At 42.3% G+C, this 21,921-nt stretch overlaps 1 protein-coding gene across 1 annotated transcript in view; it reads left to right on the forward strand.

The window, feature by feature from the left end:
- cubn (cubilin (intrinsic factor-cobalamin receptor)) overlaps positions 1 to 21,921 on the forward strand; it is a 457,032-nt gene that overhangs the window by 145,040 nt on the left and 290,071 nt on the right. The window contains 6 exon segments of the mRNA XM_041183948.1: positions 1,551 to 1,734; positions 7,011 to 7,171; positions 7,786 to 7,967; positions 11,086 to 11,242; positions 12,340 to 12,524; positions 19,961 to 20,120. Of these exon segments, the coding sequence (XP_041039882.1) occupies positions 1,551 to 1,734; positions 7,011 to 7,171; positions 7,786 to 7,967; positions 11,086 to 11,242; positions 12,340 to 12,524; positions 19,961 to 20,120 (1,029 nt within the window).

Raw genomic sequence — 21,921 nt, forward strand, 5'->3', positions numbered from 1 at the left:
GTGCTGGGCCCACGTAAAATGGCCGTGTGGAGCCGATTGCAGGCGGCAATCAGCTCTGCGCCCACCCACGCTCGCTCCTGACCAGCCCACCTGACAGGGGGAATATTCTCTCCTAGGTCTCCTGATGCCACACTCAGTCAAAAGCTGCTTTAATGTCATGCAGTCACTCTCACCTCAGTTGTGGAATTTCAACTGTTTTGTGTGTTTGGACCAAGGTTGAAATGAAGTCTGGGGCTTTGTGGAAACCAAACTGAGCATCTTTCTCTTCTGCACAATAGAACTGGCCACAGACAGAGCTTCTAGACATTTTCATGGAGGTTTTGTGAGCAAAGGTCAGGTCTAGGAGAAAAATGTTTTCCCACAAAGCAGGAGGATGATGCCCAAAACCTAGTGAAGAAAGCCTGGATTAAGTGAACTGCAGCAGCATCCTCGCCACTACCACCACTATCCCCCCACTCCTCACTCCTCCAGCACTCCAAAACCATTACCGGAGCACACTATACCATCTCTCATTCCACTTGCAGCACATACTGACCTTCTGCTTACTACCTTCACTGCATCCATTATTGCTATGTTTTTGCTGTCAGCTGAAGACCTGCACTTCCTCTTGTCTCATTCCACAAATCTGCAGGAGAAGAAAGTGCACAACACCAGAGAAAGAAAGGTCAGGTGGAAGAACACCCATCACAGTCCTCAGCCCAGTGGAACAGGAGGCAATGTAAAAGTAGAGAGAAATCTTGACAATGGTGAAGCTGGCAGCATCATTGAGTAAGATGACTACTTATGCCTTATACCCTTTCATGTACTGCAAACAATATCACCATCAGCTGACCTCGAACAGTATGCCCAAGTTTCCCATACCTGTTACTCTCTGGCACCTCATTGCCACCCTGACACTTGACCCTTTCTTCTAGTCTCTTTTACTCAAAAAACTGATGAAGAAGGCACCCTGGAGAAGGACAGTCCTCCTGAGGAAGTTTCATCGTGCACTCCATTTTCCTAAGCACCAATTCAAAGACTGGCACTCTGGATGGATTGGCTAGTGATATAGTGATTGAAGAAACAATGCACACAAATAAGCAGGAGCAGATACTGGTGGTAGGGACAACTCAGGAGATGATATGTCAAAGGGTCACATTGTCTTCTTGCTCCACTAAGTATGAGAAAAGGAGCAACAGGCATGATTAGAAAAAATGCTTGAAGCTCATCAACAATTATTAGAGGCATTTGAAGGCTTTCCAAAGTCTCTTAGTACCATGCTTGAGACTATGCTGAAGTCTACTTTGCATACGTGGAGATCAGCAGCATGTAGTTTCCACATTACAATCAACATTTCCATCTCAGCTAAATTTGTGACATTATTTTGAATATATTATCACTTAGGCAACATTACAGTAAGATAATATCTGAATGGGTTATCCATAATTTTAAAGCATATGATAGCCATGTTTCCACTCCCTTAGGTAATGATTAGATGAATCTGTATTGTAGTATGGTAACATACTAACTTATGTTATAGTTTAGTAATCATTCTTTTTTTCACATATAAGTATGCCGAGAAGAATTCTTCGAATCGACCGGCACATTAACCTCTCCAAACTATCCGAATGGCTACTCTTATAATCAAGAGTGCATCTACACCATTACTGTGGAAAATAACAAACAAATTATGCTCAACTTTACATATTTTAAGTTAGGACATCAAGACTGTACTTCTGGCTATGTTGAAATTAGGTAAGTGTTTTTATTTCTGTTGACTAAGTATTTGACTAAGTATTTAGATATTCCAAATTCTATAAACTCTTCAAAGGATCTGGATTTTAATTTATTAATCGGGAATGGAGTGTGTTGTGGGAATTCAGTTTCTCTGTAACAATATTTAGAATGTATTTAACAGACTAATGGGTGATTACAAACCCTTGTGCGTCATTTGCTAAGCAGATTAGAAGTGATTAAAAGTGCAACAGCTTCTAACTAGACTATTAGAGCCGGATTTTGGGTGGGTAGCTCATCTCAGGAAATTTCTCAATTTGCCAGACCCACCTTGGTACAAGTTGCCCTGAAACATATGATTTTTGCTCTGTGGGGAGCTGGGTGCCACGGGGCCGTGTGACTGCCAAAGCGGATTGGTTAGAAGGTCCACCTTGGTTATCTAGCTCTTTGTCCCAGTTGTTTTAAAAGTTGTTAGGCCCTCTAGCCCTCATTCGTCACCTAAACCCCCACCTTACCCCCTCATAGTCTCTCATATCCTCCATGCCACTTCATGCCTCACCCACCCCAAAGCCCTTCATATCTTCCATGACAGCTCATACCCATCTCAACCCCCATGACCCCTCATACCCACTATTCTAATTTAAAACCAACTCATGACCACCCCTCCCACACACACACTGCCCGTGGGACCTCATACCCTCCATGCCAACTCCAAGCCACTCACCCAGTATCCACCATGGACAAACCTCTGGAGCCAATAGAGAGGAATGAAGATAAACTTCTAACAATCCAATACAGCTCTCACTACTACGCATTTGATAATGGAAAGAAAAAACTCCCAATCATAGAGCCCATTCAAAGCTATTAAATCTCAAGGCGTTAATCTCTTATAAAAACATACGAACTTCTACTCAGACCCCACATCAAAGACATTTAATTCATTAATAGAGTCTCTAAACAGTCAATCAAACTACAAGCTCAAAAAAACTGCGGAGATAATTTTAGCTTTTGAAAATCAGCCAAGCATTCATAATGACATAATGGTAGCCTTTTGTGAAATGTTGACAAAGAACGCTATTGAAACTGCATGAACAGATATTACTGTTTTTATTTTTTAACTTAAGCTTGTCAATCTCAGCAGTCCAGCAGAGTTTTTTTTTAACTCTCACCAAAAGCTGCAGCCTGTTTTTTTTGTTAAAATTTAAACAGTGGGCATTGAGAAAAACTTCAGATCAAGACAATTACACAGGCCAAATCACTGTTCAAGAATGCTTCCATCTATTCAGTCAATTCCTGACTCCTATGTTGCGGGGTAAGGCCCTTGCAACAGCCAAAACTCAACACTGAGTTCAAATTCCCCTTCTGAATTTGGATTTCTCTCCTGTGTTAATCACCCCACCCCCTTTCCCTACTGGCAAAAATTGGATTTGTCGGAAATTGGGGAGGGTCTTCCATTTCCAGGCCCCACCTGCCATTTTTAATGGTCTGCAAAATCTTCCCAACTCTGTGAAAATCCAACTGTTGGCCATTCGTTTTTCACCAAATCAGAGACCCTTAAAGGAACCATAGTTGTTCAAGAAAATACCCAAACTATTGTTTATTTTGTTTTTATATGTTCAGGAGGAGCAGTAGTTCATCACCTGCTTCCACAAAAATACTGCAGCCCAAAGCTGGTTGATCCATTCTCAAACTCTTCTGGATTGTCTATCATTCACCACCCCTCCCACTGCCCCCAGCTTTGTAAAGTTCAAAACAGACAGGCTACAATTTTGAAAATGGAACATCATCCATTTTAACTGTCAGCAGTTTTTGGGCAGGCAGAGGTGCAAGTGTGAAATGTACCGGACGGCCTAAGTTTGAAGCTTGGAGTATTTTAATTCTCACCCATATGCTACTCATTAGTTGCCTGCATGTAATGGATGGAAAATAGGAGCTGGTTAGTGGCCAGGGAGGAGTTTTGGTTGACTAATATAGGGGAAGCTCACTGATATACAGGTGAGTCCTAGGAAAAGGGTTTTGGCAGGTCTCCAATGAACTACATGAGGTGGTGGTGAAGTGGGGGCAGCGCCCAGGGTGGGGAAGGCTGTGAGGTTTCTTGCAGGGCCCAGAGGTGTATTCCTGCTCCTTCTAGTCCCACAAAGGAAAGTTTTAGACTGAACCTGGAAGACCTCTTCTATCTAAATCAGTTGTAAGCCAACTGACAGGAAAAAACACAGAAACCTCATTACAAAGAATAATACAGCAAATAAGAAGGTTATTTGGTCCATTGTGTCTTTCCAGCTCTTTGTAAAACCTGTCCAATTAATCTCACTCCCACTGCTCCTTCCCCATAAACCTGCAAATTGTTTCTTTTCAAGTATCTATTCAGTTCACTTTGGTTCTGCTTCCACTACCTTTTCAAGCAATTGCAAGAGCTTCTCCACTCATTCTCCAGTTAAAATATAATGGGGATCCTCTTAATGGAATGGAATCCTGATTTCCATAAATTCATGACACCCTTGCCTGCCTTATACATTGGAACATGGGAGCAGGCGTAAACCATTTGGCCTTTTGAGCCTGCTCCACCATTCAATAAGATCATGCCTGATCTGATTGTAGTTTCAGCTCCACATCTGTCTACACCGCATAACCCTTGACTCCCTTGCCTAACAAAAATCTGTTGAACTCTGCCTTGAATAAACTCAAAGACCCAGCCTTCACTACTGTCTGGGGAAGAGAATTCCACACATCAGCGACCCTTTGGGAGAAAATGTTTCTCCTCATCTCTGTCTTAAAAAGGAGACCTCTTATTTTTAAACAATGTCCTCTAGTTTTAGTCTCCCCTACAAGAGGAAACATCCTCCGAATATCCACCCTATCAAGTACCCTCAGGATTTTATATATTTTCAATGAGATTACCTCTCAGCCTTCTAAAATCCAATGGGTACATGCCTAACCTGTTCAATCTTTCTTCATAAGGCAACACCTTCATCCCAGTTAAATGCTGGAAATCTGAAATAAAAACAGAAAATGCTGGAATAACTCAACAGGTCTGGCAGTATCTGTGGAAAGAGAAACAGAATTAACGTTTTGAGTTTGTATGACTCTTTTTCAGAGCTGAAGAGATGTAGAAATGTGATGGATTTTATACTATTTAAGAAGGAGTGGAGAAGATGGAGCAACATAGAAGGTCAGGGATAGGTGGGACTAAGGAGAAATTTGACAAAGATATCTTGGACACAGGACAAAGGGAGTGTTAATGATAATGTTAAAGACTAAATGAGGTGCTGATAGTGGCACAAAGGTAAGATAGCAGAACATGGATCTGTTCTCTGTGAAAGCAAAACATAAAAACCAGTAACAGATGGCCCTGTTGGGGTTGGGTTGGGTTGGAGGGGGTTTGGGGAAAAAGGGTTTTAAAAAAAATGAATAAATAAAAAAATAATAAAAATTCAATTAAAAAAGGGGTAAAGATAGAGGAGAGAATTCATGGGGCTGAATCTTCTGGCTGATGTGTGGGTGGCGGAGCCTGCATGCCAGCGCTTAAAATGTCGCGCGAGTGTGCCGACATCAGCGTGCGGCATCGCGATGTTTAGGTGGGCAGGCGCGCTATGCAGCGCGACACACGCCCGCCATTAATTAAAGACCTTGTTAAGGTCATTAAGTCACCAACTGTGGACGATTTTTGAGGAGCCCGTGTGAACTTCGGCTCGGTGCACGGGCCCAACGGGCAGGCGGGTATGTGATTTTTTAACAAACCTCATCCAGTGGTGGGCTGAGGTTTGATTTCACATTAAAAAAAGTTTAATAAAGTTTTTGTGTACTTCATTAACATGTCCCATCTCATGTGATATTTTTCACATGAGGGGGACATGTTAATGATTTTTTTATTTTTCTAGTTTTGAACTTTCACCACCTTTCAGCGATCTCCCTGAGGCAGCACTTAGCCTCAGGTAGATGTGCGCTTTTTCGCTTGCATGCGCGAAAGAGAGCACACCCGCAGTTGGGGAATTCCGCCCCCCCCCCACCGCCTGCACAGGAAGCGCATAGTGCTTCCCGTTGGGCGTCAGGCTGGGCAGGCCTTAATTGCCACGCTCATGTAAAATGGTGGCGGCGATCAGCTGCCCGTCCCCCGCCGAGTCGGTAGGGCCCACCTGCCCATCAAGGGATTAATTCAGCCCATGGTCTGAAGTTGAACGCATTGTTTAGTCCGGAAGGCTGTAAAGTGCCTAATTAGAAGATGAGGTGCTGTTCCTCCAGTTTGCGTTGGCCTTCACTGGTACCTTGCAGCAGGCCAAGGATGGACATATGGGCATGAGCGCAAAATGGTGTGTTGAAATGGTGAGATGGTGTGTCAGCTTTCCGTAAGGACCATTCCCTAGGTGACACTCTGGTCCACTCTCCATCACCCCAACTCCTCATCCGCTTCCCACGGCAATCACAGAAGGTGCAATACCTGCCCCTTCACCTCCTCCTTCCTCCCTCTCCAAGGCGCTTCACTTGCTCCTCCTTCAATTTGGTCTACTGTATTTGTTGCTCTCAATGTGGTCTCCTCTACATTGGGGAGATTAAATGCAGACTGGGTGACTGCTTTGCAGAACACCTTCACTCAGTCTGCAAGTGTGACCCAGACCTTCCTGACGTTTACCATTTCAACACACCATCTTACTCTCATGCCCATATATCCATCCTTGGCCTGCTGCAATGTTCCAGTGAAGCCCAATGCAAACTGAAGGAACAGCACCTTATTTTCCGATTTTACAGCCTTCTGGACTTAACATTGAGTTCAACAACTTCAGATGATGAACTCTCTCCTCCATCTTTAACCTTTTTAAATCTAATTTATTTTTAATTTATTTATCCTGTTTTAGCAGCAGAAAATGTAACCAAGAATTTCCTTCTTATCCAGTTCTGTTTTTACGAGCTTCTTTAGTGCTAGGACAGCCATCATTTTCCACACAAATGCAATGAATTCCATCCCAAAAGTGATCTCTCTCCACCATTAAAATTCTATACAAATATAATCCCAAATCTTCAAAATCAGATATGACATGCATGAAAGCTACAATACAGAATATGTTTGCTTCACTACTGGAATACTTGACCTGAAATTCCATTGTTGCAAATGTAAAATGTTTATGCTTATTATTTCCATGGACTACAAATAATGCTGCACAGAGAATAAAAAATAATACTGAATATTAGGCCTACATGAGCATTTGTTAGAAGAGCCTTAATTGTTGCAGTTTTACATGTATCCAAATTAGTGTTTATTTTATGCAGTTTCTTAACCCGAAATGACTGCTTGTTTATTTCAGGAATGGAGGATATGAAACATCTCCCTTGATCAGACAGTATTGTGGAATGAAAGCCCCACCGCTCATCATATCCCATAGCAATAGGCTGTGGATTAAATTCAAATCAGGTTACAATTTGCAATATCGTGCATTTAAAGCATATTGGGATGGCACTTCCACAGGTAATGGCCTTACATCAAACAAATATAACAAAATATGAATTAATTTCAGATTGCTCGGTATTGCTTTAATTTGGGTAATTTAAATGATTACTAAGGAAAGAACCAGGCTACCAGATTTAAATTAGTGCCTGACACTCAAGCATAGATATTATAAATGATTACAAACTGATCTAGCATTGATATGAGTAGATGTGTGCAATTTGTACCCAAACTTCTGAAAAAGCTCATTATCATTGATAAATGGGCTGAAGTTCAGATTTGTACATATACAGCGAATACATTAGAGGACCAATTTTAACTCAGTCTGTTCAACCTAAAATCAGAGTTCTGCATTTACTGCCTTGTTCCTACTCTGCCTAGGGCAAATTTGTCCAAGGCCTGAAAAAGAATGCAAACACGTAGGACTCCCAATTGCAAGCAGCGCATATGTACTTCTATTGAACCCCATTGGAACTGAATATCGGGTGACTGATGCGATGTTGTTTACATTGTGTGCCTGCCTGTGAGCAGAGAGCAGTAACTTTGTACTATCATTGGTAACTTTGTTCTGAGATGACTGATTACAATAACCACTTGTTTTTCTCAATGGAATGAAATCTATATTTTTTCTTCAGGCTGTGGTGCAACACTTACAACATCAACAGGTAGTTTTACCTCCCCCAACTATCCAATGCCATATTCACACAATGCAGAATGTTACTGGCTGGTTCAAATTAGCGCAGGCAGTGTAATTGGGCTGCAATTTGAACAATTCCATTTGGACTCCAGCAATGAATGCAGTTATGATTACCTAGCTGTATGTATATTCTTATTTACATTTGTTATTGAAAAGCGATGATATATTTTAACTAATACTTCAAGGGATTTTAATGTCAAGTCTAGGCTAGATTGAAGATGTGAAGCATTGAACATGTTTTTTTAAGAATTTAAAGTTAAATCTGTTGAGTAAAGGGTTAACTCCAGAAGCATACATGATGCTGATGTAGTATTGATGTCAGATGGCATGACTGAGTAGTAAGAGAGACCTTGAAGAGAGCAGAATCTCTTACCTCATGCTGTAACTAAATAGTTCTGGTTAAAAAGACTATGGACTATAGCAGCATACTTTTGAGAGACGAGATAATCTCCAAACCCAGCCTAAAGCCCGACCACACAACAAAACCCTCCTTCTGAATTTTAAATGAGAGGGCAGCAGTTATTTTTGAAATTTATCATAATTCTGTTATAGCTCCTAAACATTTTTAGAGTCAAATTGTATTAAATGGTGGCTCAGAAGGTTTCCTTGTGCATTTTGCATCTCAACATGCTAGTCAAAGTGACTTATTTGGTAACACAATGTCAGGTTTTTGCTAACTATTCAATCTAATTGTGACTTGCACATTCTGCAAAGTTGCAGAATTCCAGAGAGTTAATGGGGGAAGAAAAATGTTTCCATTACTCAACACAAATAAATGTCATTTCCTCCCAATCGATTCATTTCTGTATAAATGAATATGCTATCACATTTCCTTATTATGGGTGCAATTTATAAATGAATAGTTTGAAAAAGCTTTTGGACACTTGACTGGAAGTTTACTATTTTGTACCCAATTTCCAAAGGTCATCTCATTATCATAATTAGTTGTAGCCCCAGGTGCAAATTTGGACCTGTGAGAAAACACGCTGGTGGTGGGAATGCAACATTGCATGTAAATTAAATTTAAATTGATGGTTGGCAAGGGACCATCAGAAAAGAGTGAGAAAATTTGTGATGGTCTTTGCAATGACTCAAAGGATATCTCAACCCATTAACACTATTTCCCAAGTGAGGTGATTAAGAACTGACAAGCAAAATTGAAGGCAAAGTACAGGCAAAACCTTTTGGGCAAGGGACTGAACAGCTGAACACCAAGTCTGTGTTTGATGGCTGCTGAATGGAGGTGATGACAACTACACAAAGTTGTTGGGAGGATGGATGACATGCATGCTACTCCACGGCACCATCCTAATAAGTCCGCAAGGAGATGGTATCAAGTTTCACACAGCTGACTGTTACTGTCACTGACTGTGCCAGCTCAATACTACATGTTAATTCTGGCTGCCTAATGACCTGAATTTTTTTAAAAATAATTCTCTGGATGTAGGCATTGCTGGCAAATCTGGCATTTCTCACCCATCCCTTCTTCCTCCGAAAAGGCAATGGAGGGTCTTCTTATTGAACCACTGCCGCTGTGTACTGAAGGCACTTCCACAAAGCTTTTGCATATGACGTTTCAGAATTTTGATCCAATGAAGATATGCCCAAGTTTGGATGAGGTGTGACTTGTCACTAATCAGCCCAAGTGCAGGTCTTGCTGCAAGCAGGTGTGGGCTGCTTCATTATTTGAGAAATTGTGAATGGGGTTGAACATTGTATAATCATCAGTGAATAGCACCACTCCTGACTTTATGATGGAGAAAAAGTAATTGAATGAAGCAGCTGAAGATGGTTGGACTGAGGAAACTGCCCAGAGATACTCTCGCAGTGACATGCTGGGCCTGAGATGATTGGTCTCCAAAATAGCACAATCATGATCTTTTGTGCTCGGTATAATTACAGCTACTGGAGGGCTTGGCCTAAATAGCCAAGTGGTTATGGTATTGGCCTTGTAACCCTAAGATCAAGAGTTCAAATCTCACAATGGCAAACTATGAAACAATGTAACTTCATCTGAATAGGTACAGATGGAAACATGTTTGTACTTGAAAGAGTTACAGCTACTGGAGAATTTCCCATGATTCACATTGACTTCAGACTTTACAACGACTTCTTGGTGCCACACTATTGATGAGTAGGTGTACCAGGGCATGCAGATATGATTGGTGCAATTGTGGCAGAAATAACAATTCAGTTTGTTTTTTGGTCATGCTGAAAATGTGACATATTGTGAGTATACAACACCAGTGGATTTCCCTCCTGCCCACCCATTTACCCTTGCCATGAGGAAGATGGTAGTAACGACCATGAGGTCCCCCAATGGAAGGAGAGGGGCTTTTAGTGGTGTTCCGTTCCTCATTTCTAGTCCCCATGTATTTTCTTGTGTAGGCTTTGTTCTTAGCCCGGGTATACAAGGCAACCAGCCTTCCCATACTTGAGGCATGACTGACAATTTAACTGCACGGCTATCTCTGCTGCACTGTCAAGGCTGGGCAATGGCAGGTTCCCTCTTGATGGTGGTAATCTCAATGAAAGCCCACTGTGCATGGGTGGAAGACCCAGACCAGGATTCTGGCAGTGTTGGAGTTTCAGACAGATGCCCCATCCCACTGGAATACCATTTCCAGATGGGCAATCCCAGCCTACTTTTCTTCACTATGCAGTGAAGCCACTTGCAGAGGTTCAGTTTATAAGATAATAGTGAAGGCATATGCAGAGTTTTTTTTATGTACTCCTATGTGTACTCATATAGTTCCTGGATGTTTCATGCTGTGAGTCATCTTCATACGATGCAGATATTGCTGCAAATTCATCACTTCATGTCAATCAATAATCACTGGGAGAAAACTGAAATGGAAATCCTTATGTGGTTTTTCATCATGACATAAATGACTTATTGTGGTCAACAGAGTAACACATCTATTGTGCCCAATATTACTGTGATATTATAATATTGCAATGATTCTCCATATTTCTTTGGAGATAGAGAGTCCAGTTATTTTAATATCTGCATGCTTAGGAACACATTGCACAACACATTTACACATTTGGGAGATAAATTATGAACTACAATATAAAGATCAGATAATGTGTGATGCAATGAGCCATCCTGGAAAATATGGACAAAATTTCAGAGCTTATTTGACCTACTGGTACAAGTGCTGATCTTTGCTGTACCTAGGACTGGTAATAAAGGTAGTGTAAATCAAGTGAATATATAGTTGTGTTTCTCTTCTAGGTTTATAATGGAAACAACACCAATTCTCAGCTTCTGGCTAAATTGTGTGGTAATCAGTTGCCAGCACCTATTCTCTCTTCCAGAAATAATATGTACATTAAACTCCGAACTGACAACTCGTTAACAGCAGGAGGATTTTTTGCTAAATATAGGCACAGTAAGTAAAGCAATCCACAGCAAAATTGGATGAAACTGTTCATGTTTTATTCATGGTTATGGTAAGGCAGTAATGTTTTCCTTCTTGTGTTCCAACACTAGCTATTCCCACTCACTTGTAAGTATTCTAGAACTCCTAAGTTTTAAGTATTAACCAATATGTTCCTCTTTGGCTCAGTATGTAAATTTCCTCAGGGTACTGAGTCTAAGTTGATGTTGCTCTTAAGTGCCATTGTGGTGCTCGAGGAAGATAATAGAGATATGTCAACAATATCATTTTAGATATAACCATGTTAACACAGAGGGTGATGAACATGTGGAATGGACTGCCCAAGGGATAGTAGAGACAGATATATGCAAACATTTAAGGGATAATTGGATGGATATTTTGTGGAGTGAATGATTGAGAGATTTTAACGTTTTGGGGTTGGCCAGATGGGCTGCTGTTTTAAATTGGAGCACTCTCCAGTTTAGAATACAATTGCTTAAAATAAAACTGCACTCAACAATTCAAAGCAGTGGAATTTGGATGGAAAATTACTTTAAATATTCAGTTCTACTCATATTAACAACATCACATCACATCACTTAAAGCAAGAGTGATTGACGCAAGCCTTAATCTAGCTGAGGGCATGAGACAAATTGATGTGAATATGGAAGAGATCTTATTAAAACTTCACTGTATCAACTTCCTGTAAAAGCTTTGTTATCTTTGTAGCCCTTTCAGGATGGCACTTGGTTTTTGTTTTGTTTGTACGTGTACTAGATTTTCCTGACATAATAGTCATGGAATGGTTACAGCACAGAAGGAAGCCATTCATCCCATCATGTTTGTGCTGTTTTTCTGGAAGAGCACCTCATCTAGTCCCGCTCTCCAACATTTTCCCTGTAATTCTGCAATTTTTTTCTTCAGATAATTATCCAATTCTCTTTTGAAAGCCTCAGTTGAATCTGCCTCCATCTCCCTCTTAGGCAGTGCATTCCAGATCCTGACCACTCGCTGCATAAAAATGTTTTTCCTCATATCGTTGTTGCATCTTTTGTTAGCTGTTTAACTTGCAAAATTTGCAAAGAGCTAACATGTTGCTTCATTTGTAGTTTGCCAAGGAGTGATCATTGCAAATCGTAGCCAGGGGATCTTGGAAAGTACAAACTTTCCACAGCCTTATCCCCCTAAGCAAGACTGTAACTGGACCATACAGGCAACAGCTGGGAACACTATCAACTACACCTTCACTGACTTCAGTCTGGACTTTAACAGCTGCCAGTTAGTTTGGCTAAAGGTAAGAGTTAGATTTGTGGACCACTTAATAGCCAAAAATGAAGTGACAAAACCTCTTTAAAAATTTTGTAAGATCACAGATCATAGAGGAGGAAGGCCTTTAATCCAATTGTTCTATTTTATTGTGTTTTGCTTCCTAAAGGACAATTTGACAAAAACTTTGATTTAACTTAGCTTCTGAACCATCATAAAGTTTCATCAAATCATGACGTAAACTGCACATACACCATGATCATACCTCTCTGAATCATTTATTCGTCATATGGAAAGAACATGATATCTCTGTTGGCTTTTTACTTAGTTAGTCATAAGTTCTCCAGCTATCTGTACTCACACCATAGTAGGACAGAGAAGTAAAAATATGACGGCACAGCAGAAACTGCACTTTAGTTGACGACTTGACTCCAGATGTTTGTGTAATGCCAGAGACTGGGTAACTCCCTATTCCCTAGAACTTACATTTCTGAAAATGCCTGTGACATACCAGTAAACAAATCTGAAACAAAATTCTGACAGTCCTCTTTCTGCTATCTTAGCAGAGGCGTTAATTGTTAAAAATAAGTGGGTTAATGTCTTCACTGACGTTGCAGAGAAAGAAATTTCAGATGAGCAACTTAAGCATTACATTTTCAGGATCATTGCTTCAATAAATATTAAAATGAATCAAAATGGTTTTCTGTTTACATCAAGGGCAGATTAACACATGTGCCAAGGAATTCAGTCAAACATGGGACCCCAGTAAAACTCACCATAATACAGAGAAATTGCTGGATGAAAATATTCTAACGTTGAAAAATATTGTCCCTTGCCATTGCATTTTATAGTAATGCACTGTTTAAACATTCAAAGGGCCCATTTCTTCATGCAGCTTACTACAAGTTGGTCTGAAGTTTCGCTCAGTCTGGAGAATTCCCAGCTCTGTGGACTTGATTCCTGAAAAACTGCACTGGATGGTCAGATTTTCACTCTAGGGGTGTGGTGGGAGGAGTGGGGTTCAATGGGAGTCATGCCCGCTGACCCCAAAAAGAGTTCAGAGGCAGCGCAGGGGCTGCCGTGTATGGAAATGGGCTGGGTGAAAGGCTGGCTTCAGTGACCCTGCACTTTGTCCCAGCTGCAAAATACCCAATGAAACAAAAAGCAGCCCTCCACCCCTCGCCCCCTCATGCTCCAAATGCCCCATCCATCACCTCATGTCCCCACTACCCCATGCAAAGGGCGATGGTGAAGTGGTATTGTCACTTGTCCGGTGACTGACTTAACCCAAGGTTCAAATCCCAGTACGGCAGATGGTGGAATTTGAATTTAATAAAAATCTGGAATTAAAAATCTAATGATGACAGTGCAACCGTTGTCAATTATAGTAAAAACCCAACTGGTTCACTAATGTCATGTGACTCCAGACCACAGTAATGTGGTTGACTCTTAAATGCCTGGAAAGCAACTCAGTTGTATTAAAACTGCTAAAATGTCAATAAAAACAAATGCAATCGGATGGACCACCCAGCATTTGACCTAGGCACCAGAAATGACTAATGGCATACCCGGGTCTGTCGGCCCTGCAAAGTCCTCCTTACTAACATCTGGGGGCTTGCACCAAAATTGGGAGAGATGTCCCACAGACTAGTCCCACATGCAACAGTCTGACATAGTCATACTCACGGAATTATACCCTACGGATTCCACCATCACCATCCTGAGTATGTACTGTCCAACCGGAAGGACAGGCCCCACAGAGGTGACAGCACAGTGGTATACATTCAGGAGCAAGTTGCCCTGGGGATCCTCAACATCAACTCCGGACTCCATGATGCATCAGGTCAAACATGGGCAAGGAAACCTTCTGCTGATTACCACGTATCGCACCCCCCTCCTTCAGGTGATGAATCAGTACTCCTCCATGTTGAACACTATTTAGAGGAAGAACTCAGGGTGGCAAGGGCGCAAAATGTACTCTGGGAGCGGACTTCGCCACAGACCGAGTTGGGAGTATCCTAAAGGACATAGCTGTTAGACTGAGTCTGTGGCAGGTGATGAGGGAACAAACAAGAGGGAAAAACATATTTGACCTCATCCTCACCAACCTGCCTGCCACAGATGCATCTGTCTATGACAGTATTGATAGGAGTGATCACCGCACAGTCATTGTGGAGATGAAGCCCTGTCTTCACAGTGAGGAGACTCTCCATCGTGTTGTGGGGCACTACCACCCTGCTAAATGGGATAGATTTCAAACAGATCTAGCAACTCAAGACTGGGCATCTATGAGGCACTGTGGGCCATCAGCAGCAGCAGAACTGTACTCTAACACAATCTGTAACCTCATGGCCCAGCATATCCTCCACTCTATCATTGCCATCAAGTCAGGGGATCAACCCTGGTTCAATGAAGAGTGCTGGAGGGCATGCCCGGAGCAGCACCTGGCATACCTACAAAGAGGTGTCAACCTGGTGAAGCTACAATTCAGGACTACTTGCATGCCAAACAGCATAATCAGCAAGTGAAAGACAGAGCTAAGCAATCCCACATCCAACAGATCAGATCTAAGCTCTGCAGTCCTGCCACATCCAGTCATGAATGGTGGTGGACAATTAAACAACTCACTGGAGGAGGAAGCTCCACAAGTATCCCCATCCTCAATGATGGAGGAGCCCAGCACATCAGGGCAAAATATAAGGCTGAAGCATTGGCAACAATCTTCAGCCAGAAGGGCTGAGTGTATGATCCATCTCGGCCTCCTCTGGAGGTCCCCAGCGTCACAGATGCCAGTCTTCAGCCAATTCGATTCACTCCACAAGATATCAAAAAATGGCTGAAGACACTGGATACTGAAAAGGCTATGGGGCCTGACAATATTCTGGCAAAAGTACTGAAGACTTGTGCACCAGAACTTGCTGTGCCTCTAGCCAACCTGGGACTGGTATCAACCTGGCAATGTCAAAAGTTGCCCAGGTATGTCTCGTTCACAAAAAGCAGGACAAATCCAACACAGCTAATTTTGCCCCATCAATCTACTCTTGAACATCAGTGAAGTGATGGAAAGGGTCATCAACAATGCTATCAGGCTGCACTTGCTTAGCAATAACCTGCTCACTGATGCTCAGTTTGGGTTCTGCCAGTGTCACTCAGCTTCTGATCTCATTACAGCCTTGGTTCAAGTGTGGACAGAAGACCTCAACTCCAGAGGTGAGGAGAATATGACTGCCCTTGACATCAAGGCAGCATTTGACTGAGTGTGGCATTAAGGAGCCCTAGCAAAACTCGAATGAATGGGAATCAGAAGGAAAACTCTCCGCTGGTTGGAGTCATACCCAGCACAAAGGAAGATGGTTGTGGTTATTGGAGGTTAATCATCTCAGTTCCAGGACATCACTGCAGAAGTTCCTCAGGGTAGTGTCCTAGGCCCAACCACCTTCAGCTGCTTCATCAAGGACCTTCCTTCTATCATAAAGTCAGAAGTGGGGATGTTCACTGATGATTGCACAATGTTCAGCACCATTTGTGATTCTTCAGATACTGAAGCAGTCCATGTCCAAATGCAGCTAGACCTAGACAATATCCAGGCTTGAGCTGACAAGTGGCAAATAACATTTGCGCCACACAAGTGCCAGACAATGACTATCCCCAGCAATAGAGAATCTGACTATCACCTCTTGACATTCAATGGCATTAGCATCGCTGAATCTTCCAGTATCAACATCCTGGGGACAAGAACCTGAACTGGACTAGCCAAATAAATACTGTGGCTACAAGAGCAGGTCAGAGGCTAAGAATCCTGTGGTGAGTAACTCACCTCCTGACTCCCCAAAGCCTGTCCACCATTTACAAAGATCAAGTTAGGAGTGTGATGTAATACTCTCCACTTTCCTGGATGAGTACAGTTCCAAAAACACACAGGAAGCTTGACATCATCCAAGATAAAGCAGCCCGCTTGATTGATACTCCTTCCACATACATTCACTCCCTCCACCACTGACGCACAATGGCAGTAGTGTGTACCATCTACAAGATGCACTGCAGAAACTCACCAAGATTCCTTCGACAGCACCATCCAAACCCATGACCATCTAGAAGGACAAGGGCAGCAGATACATGGGAACACCACCACCTGGAAGTTCCCTTCCTAGCCACTTACCATCCTGACTTGGATATATATTGCCATTCCTTCATTGTCACTAGGTCAAAATCCTGGAACTCCCTCCTTAACAACAATGTTGGTGTACCTACATCACAGAAACTGCAGCAGTTCAAGAAGGCAGCTCAGCACTACCTTCTCAAGGGCAGTTAGGGATGGGCAATAAATGCTGGCCCAACCAGCGATGCCCACATCCCATAAATGAATATAAAACAAAAGTCCCTTATAACCCATATAACAACCTATGACCCTCTGCCCACCACCCATGGCTGCTCATGCACCCCCTATCAACCTATGTCCCTCCACCCATCCCCATAGCCCTTATAACCCTTATGCCAACTTTGTACCAACCCATACCCCCATCCAGCACTCTTTGCCCTTAGATCCTCCATGCCAACTCACTCAATATTCGCTATGGCTAGAACTCTGGACCTATGCTGTGAAGAAATAAAATAAAGTTCAAAGTGTCTATTGATTAATTCGCTATTAAAAAAAATACTGCTATCATTGATAAACATCATTGATAAAAACTTAATCACTAGATTTAAACTCCTTCAGCCACTTAATTCTTTATAACAACAAGCCCATAGTCCCACTTCAAAGGTTTTATAAGTACCTGGAGCTGTCAATTAAACTGTGAACTGACAGGTACCCAACTGTGATAATGATAGGTCATGAAATCAGCCATGCAACACTAATCACATAATGATAACCTTCAGGCTATGTCAACAGCCAAAGTGAAGAAGCAAACACTGATGTTTTTAACACTGCAGACAGTTCCTTTCAAATATTTAAAGTGCAGGAGATTTAAGTTCCTTAGCTCCCTTGACAGCTGCAATGAGCTTGATAATTCCAATGAGTTTATCCACTTTTATGCACAATAATGTCTACTTATAACAACCCCAAAGGGCACTTGACTTCTTCCAAAATACAACTTACCTCTCCCAAAGGTGTTGCAGGATCATATCCAAAAGTGTACTCTACATTTTCAAAAAGGCATCCTACCTCTCTGAAGAACTCCACAAACTTTGGACCTTCTCCTGATAGGTCTGAAGTGCACAAGTCATGTTTTGGATATCCCACTAATAAAACTTGCATCTGACTGAAGCCAGTTGCCAACTTTAACAAATGCAGTTGCCCCCGTAAACCACAGATATGCAAAATATAACCCACCCCACTGTTCCTAATCCAGCAAAAATGATGGGTGTCCGGTTTGGGGGCAGGATTGCTGGAACCTGGGCTAAGCCTGGGATCCTCTCTGTCTTTCAGAAAATTCAGGCCATTGTGTTTAAAAAACAGGGGCTGGGATTTTTATTGTGGGTGGTGTAACAGGGACCCAAATGTTCCTGGTAGAGATTCTCAAGAATTCTTTTCCAGCTCTGGGTTATATTTATCATGTATAATAGCAGACATCATTGGAAACTTGTATTGGGTTGATACCAAGCTGACTGTTTTGTAATAGGAACATTTATAGCAAACCAAATCTGTAAATTAATGGAAATTACACTGGGGTCTTTTCCTTTCTAAATAGCAAGGAGCAGACCTTTAATATATAGGGTATCTTGTGCTATAAAAATAAATAAATGTTACAATTTAGGGATTTGCAGGGGGCATATGGTCTGTATCACATGAAATTATTTTAATTATAGGTATACAGCATAATGGAAGGATGCTCTGGACAGATTGAAAAGTCAATTTTCTTGGACTTAATCTACCAAAGTTCTAAATGATAGCATTGCACTCAATGTCCAACCATGAGGAGCCTAGGTAATCAGTTAGATAAGTGTTTGGTAAGTGCAGCAAAACAAAGAGCATCTGTAGAACTCTCAGATCTGAAGCTGCTCGATAGATCGAGATATGCTGGTTGCCAGTAAAGATTAGCAGTCAGAAGATCTTGTTTGTCCATTAAAAGCCTGGACGGGAGGGGAGTGGAGGGTGTGGTGTGGTGGCGGGGAAGGTGAGGGTGTACGGGGGGTGTGTGCAGTCAGCAAGGGTTCAAAAGCAGTCCACACAATAAGATTTTCTTGGGCATTGCTGTATTAAGGCACCCAGCAAGTGCAGCTTCTGGAAGTAGAGGTGGGAGGCCAGCACATTCCTTAGCCCACCTGCAAGCCTGCCTCTGCCCCGACAAGGAAACCCTGGGAGTCTTGAGGCAGTGTTAAAGAAGGTGTAGATGTAGTGATCTTGGTTTTTGTTGCTTCTTTATCCTGACTCTTGTCGACTGTAGAACACTCAGTTCCTGCCTATGTGGGTTAGGAACAAAGATCTGTGAACAAATTAGTGTTTAAGTTTTCATAGATTCTGATTTCTTTGAGGATGTACGGCAAGTCACAAAACTACATGCCTGGAGGGAATGAGTGCATGGGTGCACAAGCAGAGAGAGGATTATTTATCTAAAGGAAAAGGGAAATCTAGGAGGATTGCATTTTGTTAACGGTGCCCTTCATTTTTCCTCAAAGAAAATAATAGGCTCCAAGTATTTCTTTGATTTGGTCTTATAATTTAAATTTTCCTGCCAGCTTTAAGAACTTTTAAGTAGAGGCTCCCTCACTGCAATCCCACTTCAATTATGTTAATTTTGACGAAATTCCCCCTGTGTGTCTTAACAGTCAGGACATGAATTCAAACTGGCCTGACAGCTGTTTCAGATGTTACTGGTCTCAGAAAACAACACTGAAGGCTAGGATATTTGCATTCCAAGCCTACAGCATGGTTTCTCAGTGTCGAGTGACCCTGATGGCATTGCAGCTGTTCAAGCATTGTTTCCCCTGGTAACTAATGTTACTAATGAATTTGCAGTTATATCTTGGTCAGCTTTCTCAGTGGATAGTCCAGCTTAGAGATACACTCCCAATCAATACAAGTCACGAAGTTGCAGTATTGTAACCCTATCTCCAACCTACACTCCCTGTGAGCGTGACTTGTTGCAGGAAACACAGGATTGTGGAATTGCTCCATTAGATCCGACACAACTGTCTCCACACCGGCATGAAAATTAACATTTGCTTTTCTTTAAAAGAAAGAAGTTTATAGCTAGGGTATTATTTGCTTTATAAAAAAGCAGAATACTTTGAACAAAATATATTCCTCCTGAACTTTCCCTCTCTTTGAACATTGTGTTCTCACTATTTGACATCTTGTTTTGCATTTCAACAGGGGAGCCTGATGACTGTAAAAGGTTAATTCTTACTCTTTATCTGATAAGAAGCCTCATCCTCAACATGATTTGACTGTTTATAAGTTTCTCTGTTGTTTGCCAGTAACTTCTCTGCTTTTGTTTCATCTTCCCTATGATATCAATTTAGCTGTATGACGGACCCAGTGCCCAATCTCAACTTATTGGTACTTTCTGCGGGAATACTTTACCCCCATCAGGCAGAAGCTCTGATTCTAGTCTGCATGTTGCATTCCATTCAGACTCTAGTTCTTCAGGCAATGGATTCCAGATGCTGTGGTTCCAGAATGGTAAGATTACACACAATGCTGAAGATTGCTTGCTTTAGCTGTCTGCCTGGCCTGGCTGCCAGCTGTTTTCTTTTATCTCATTAGCCAGCCTCGCTTTACTACCTCACCAACTGTTGCAAGTTTACTTGTATTTCTCCTAAACTTTCCTAATCAAATCCACTAGAACTCATTTGGATATCACAACTGCCAAATTCCTGTTTAATGCTTACTATTTTCCAACTACTTGTTCCAGCTTTTGCTGTAAAATGGCTATGTCTGGCCCATTCTTCAAACCTTACTTGTTTTCCCAAAATAACTGAATTCTGCTTCTGAGATTCTCCGTAGGAATATTTTAAAATATTTTTGTGTTTTAATATCTGCTCTAGTACCCCAAGAATAGTAGGGGCCAAAAAGGAGGGAGGAACTTAAACAATCACAAATACAACACAGGGGCACAGTCGCTGGATAAGGGGCCAGTCATTTAGGACTGAGATGAAGAGAAATTACTTCACTCAAAGGGTTGTGAATTTTTGGAATTCTCTACCCGAGAAGGTTGTGGATGCTCCATCGTTGAATGCATTTACAGCTGGGATAGGCAGATTGTTGTTCTCTCAGGGAATTAAGAGATATTGGGAAGTGGGCAGGAAAGTGGAAACCCAAGATCAGCCGTGATCGTACTGAACGGTGGTGCAAGCTCAATGGGCCATGTGATCTACTTCTGCTCCTATTTCTTGTGTTTTTGTGGTCATGAGCACCAGAGAAAAAGTACTAGGGAAATTAATGTCACGAAAGGCTGACAAGTCCCCTGGACCTCATGATCTGCAACCTAGGATTTTAAAAGAAGTGGCTGCAGAGATATTGGATGCATTGGTTATAACCTTCCAAAATTACATAGGGTAAAATTTTTAGCTCGGCGGGCGGGCACGTGCTCAACCCGCTCGAGCGTAAAATGAGGTGCGTTGACATCAGGTGATTGTCCCGACATCAATGCGCAGTCTTGTGATATTTCATTCGGCGGGTGAATACCGGAGTCGGCTGCACGCCCACCGCCAATTAAAAGGCCTGTTAAGGCAATTAAGGCAAATAGAACTTTTTGCTGCCCGTGCAACCTTACGGTTGGCAAGCAGATGAAAAGCCTTTTTCCTTTTAGGAAACCTCATCCATGGGTGGGCTGAGGTTTGCTAAAGCAAATAAAAATAAAATAAAAATTTTAGAGCATAATTTATAATATGTCCCTGCGCATGTGACAGAGTCACAGAGCCAGCTCTGTGCCTCAGGGAGATTATGAAGCACGAACGCGTTAAGGTCATGCTCACCCTGTTCGCCCTCCTCCCCCCGCCCGCACAGGCAGCGCTGAGCGCTACCACTCACATTTCATGCTGGGCGGGTCTTAATTGGCCAGTCAGCATGAAATCGCCTTCCGGCCCTGAACACAGGTGGCAGTCGGCTTTCCGCCCGCCCGACAAGGGCAATATTCACAGAATCACAGAATCACACAGTGCAGAAGAGACCCTTCAGCCCATCGAATCTGCACCGACACGTGAGAAACATCTGACCTACCTACCTAATCCCAGCACTCGGTCCATAGCCTTGAATATTATGACATGTCAAGTGCTCATCCAAGTACTTTTTAAAGGATGTGAGGCAACCCGCCTCCATCACCCTCCCAGGCAGCGCATTCCAGACCATCACCCCTGAACCTCCTGCCCCTCACCTTGAACTTGTGTCCCCTCGTGACTGACCCTTCAACTATGGGGAACAGCTGCTCCCTATCCATCCTGGCAATGCCCCTCATAATCTTGTACACCTCGATCAGGTCGCC

The sequence above is a fragment of the Carcharodon carcharias genome, chromosome 3 (genome assembly GCF_017639515.1).
Source record: "Carcharodon carcharias isolate sCarCar2 chromosome 3, sCarCar2.pri, whole genome shotgun sequence".
Lineage (NCBI taxonomy): Eukaryota > Metazoa > Chordata > Chondrichthyes > Lamniformes > Lamnidae > Carcharodon > Carcharodon carcharias.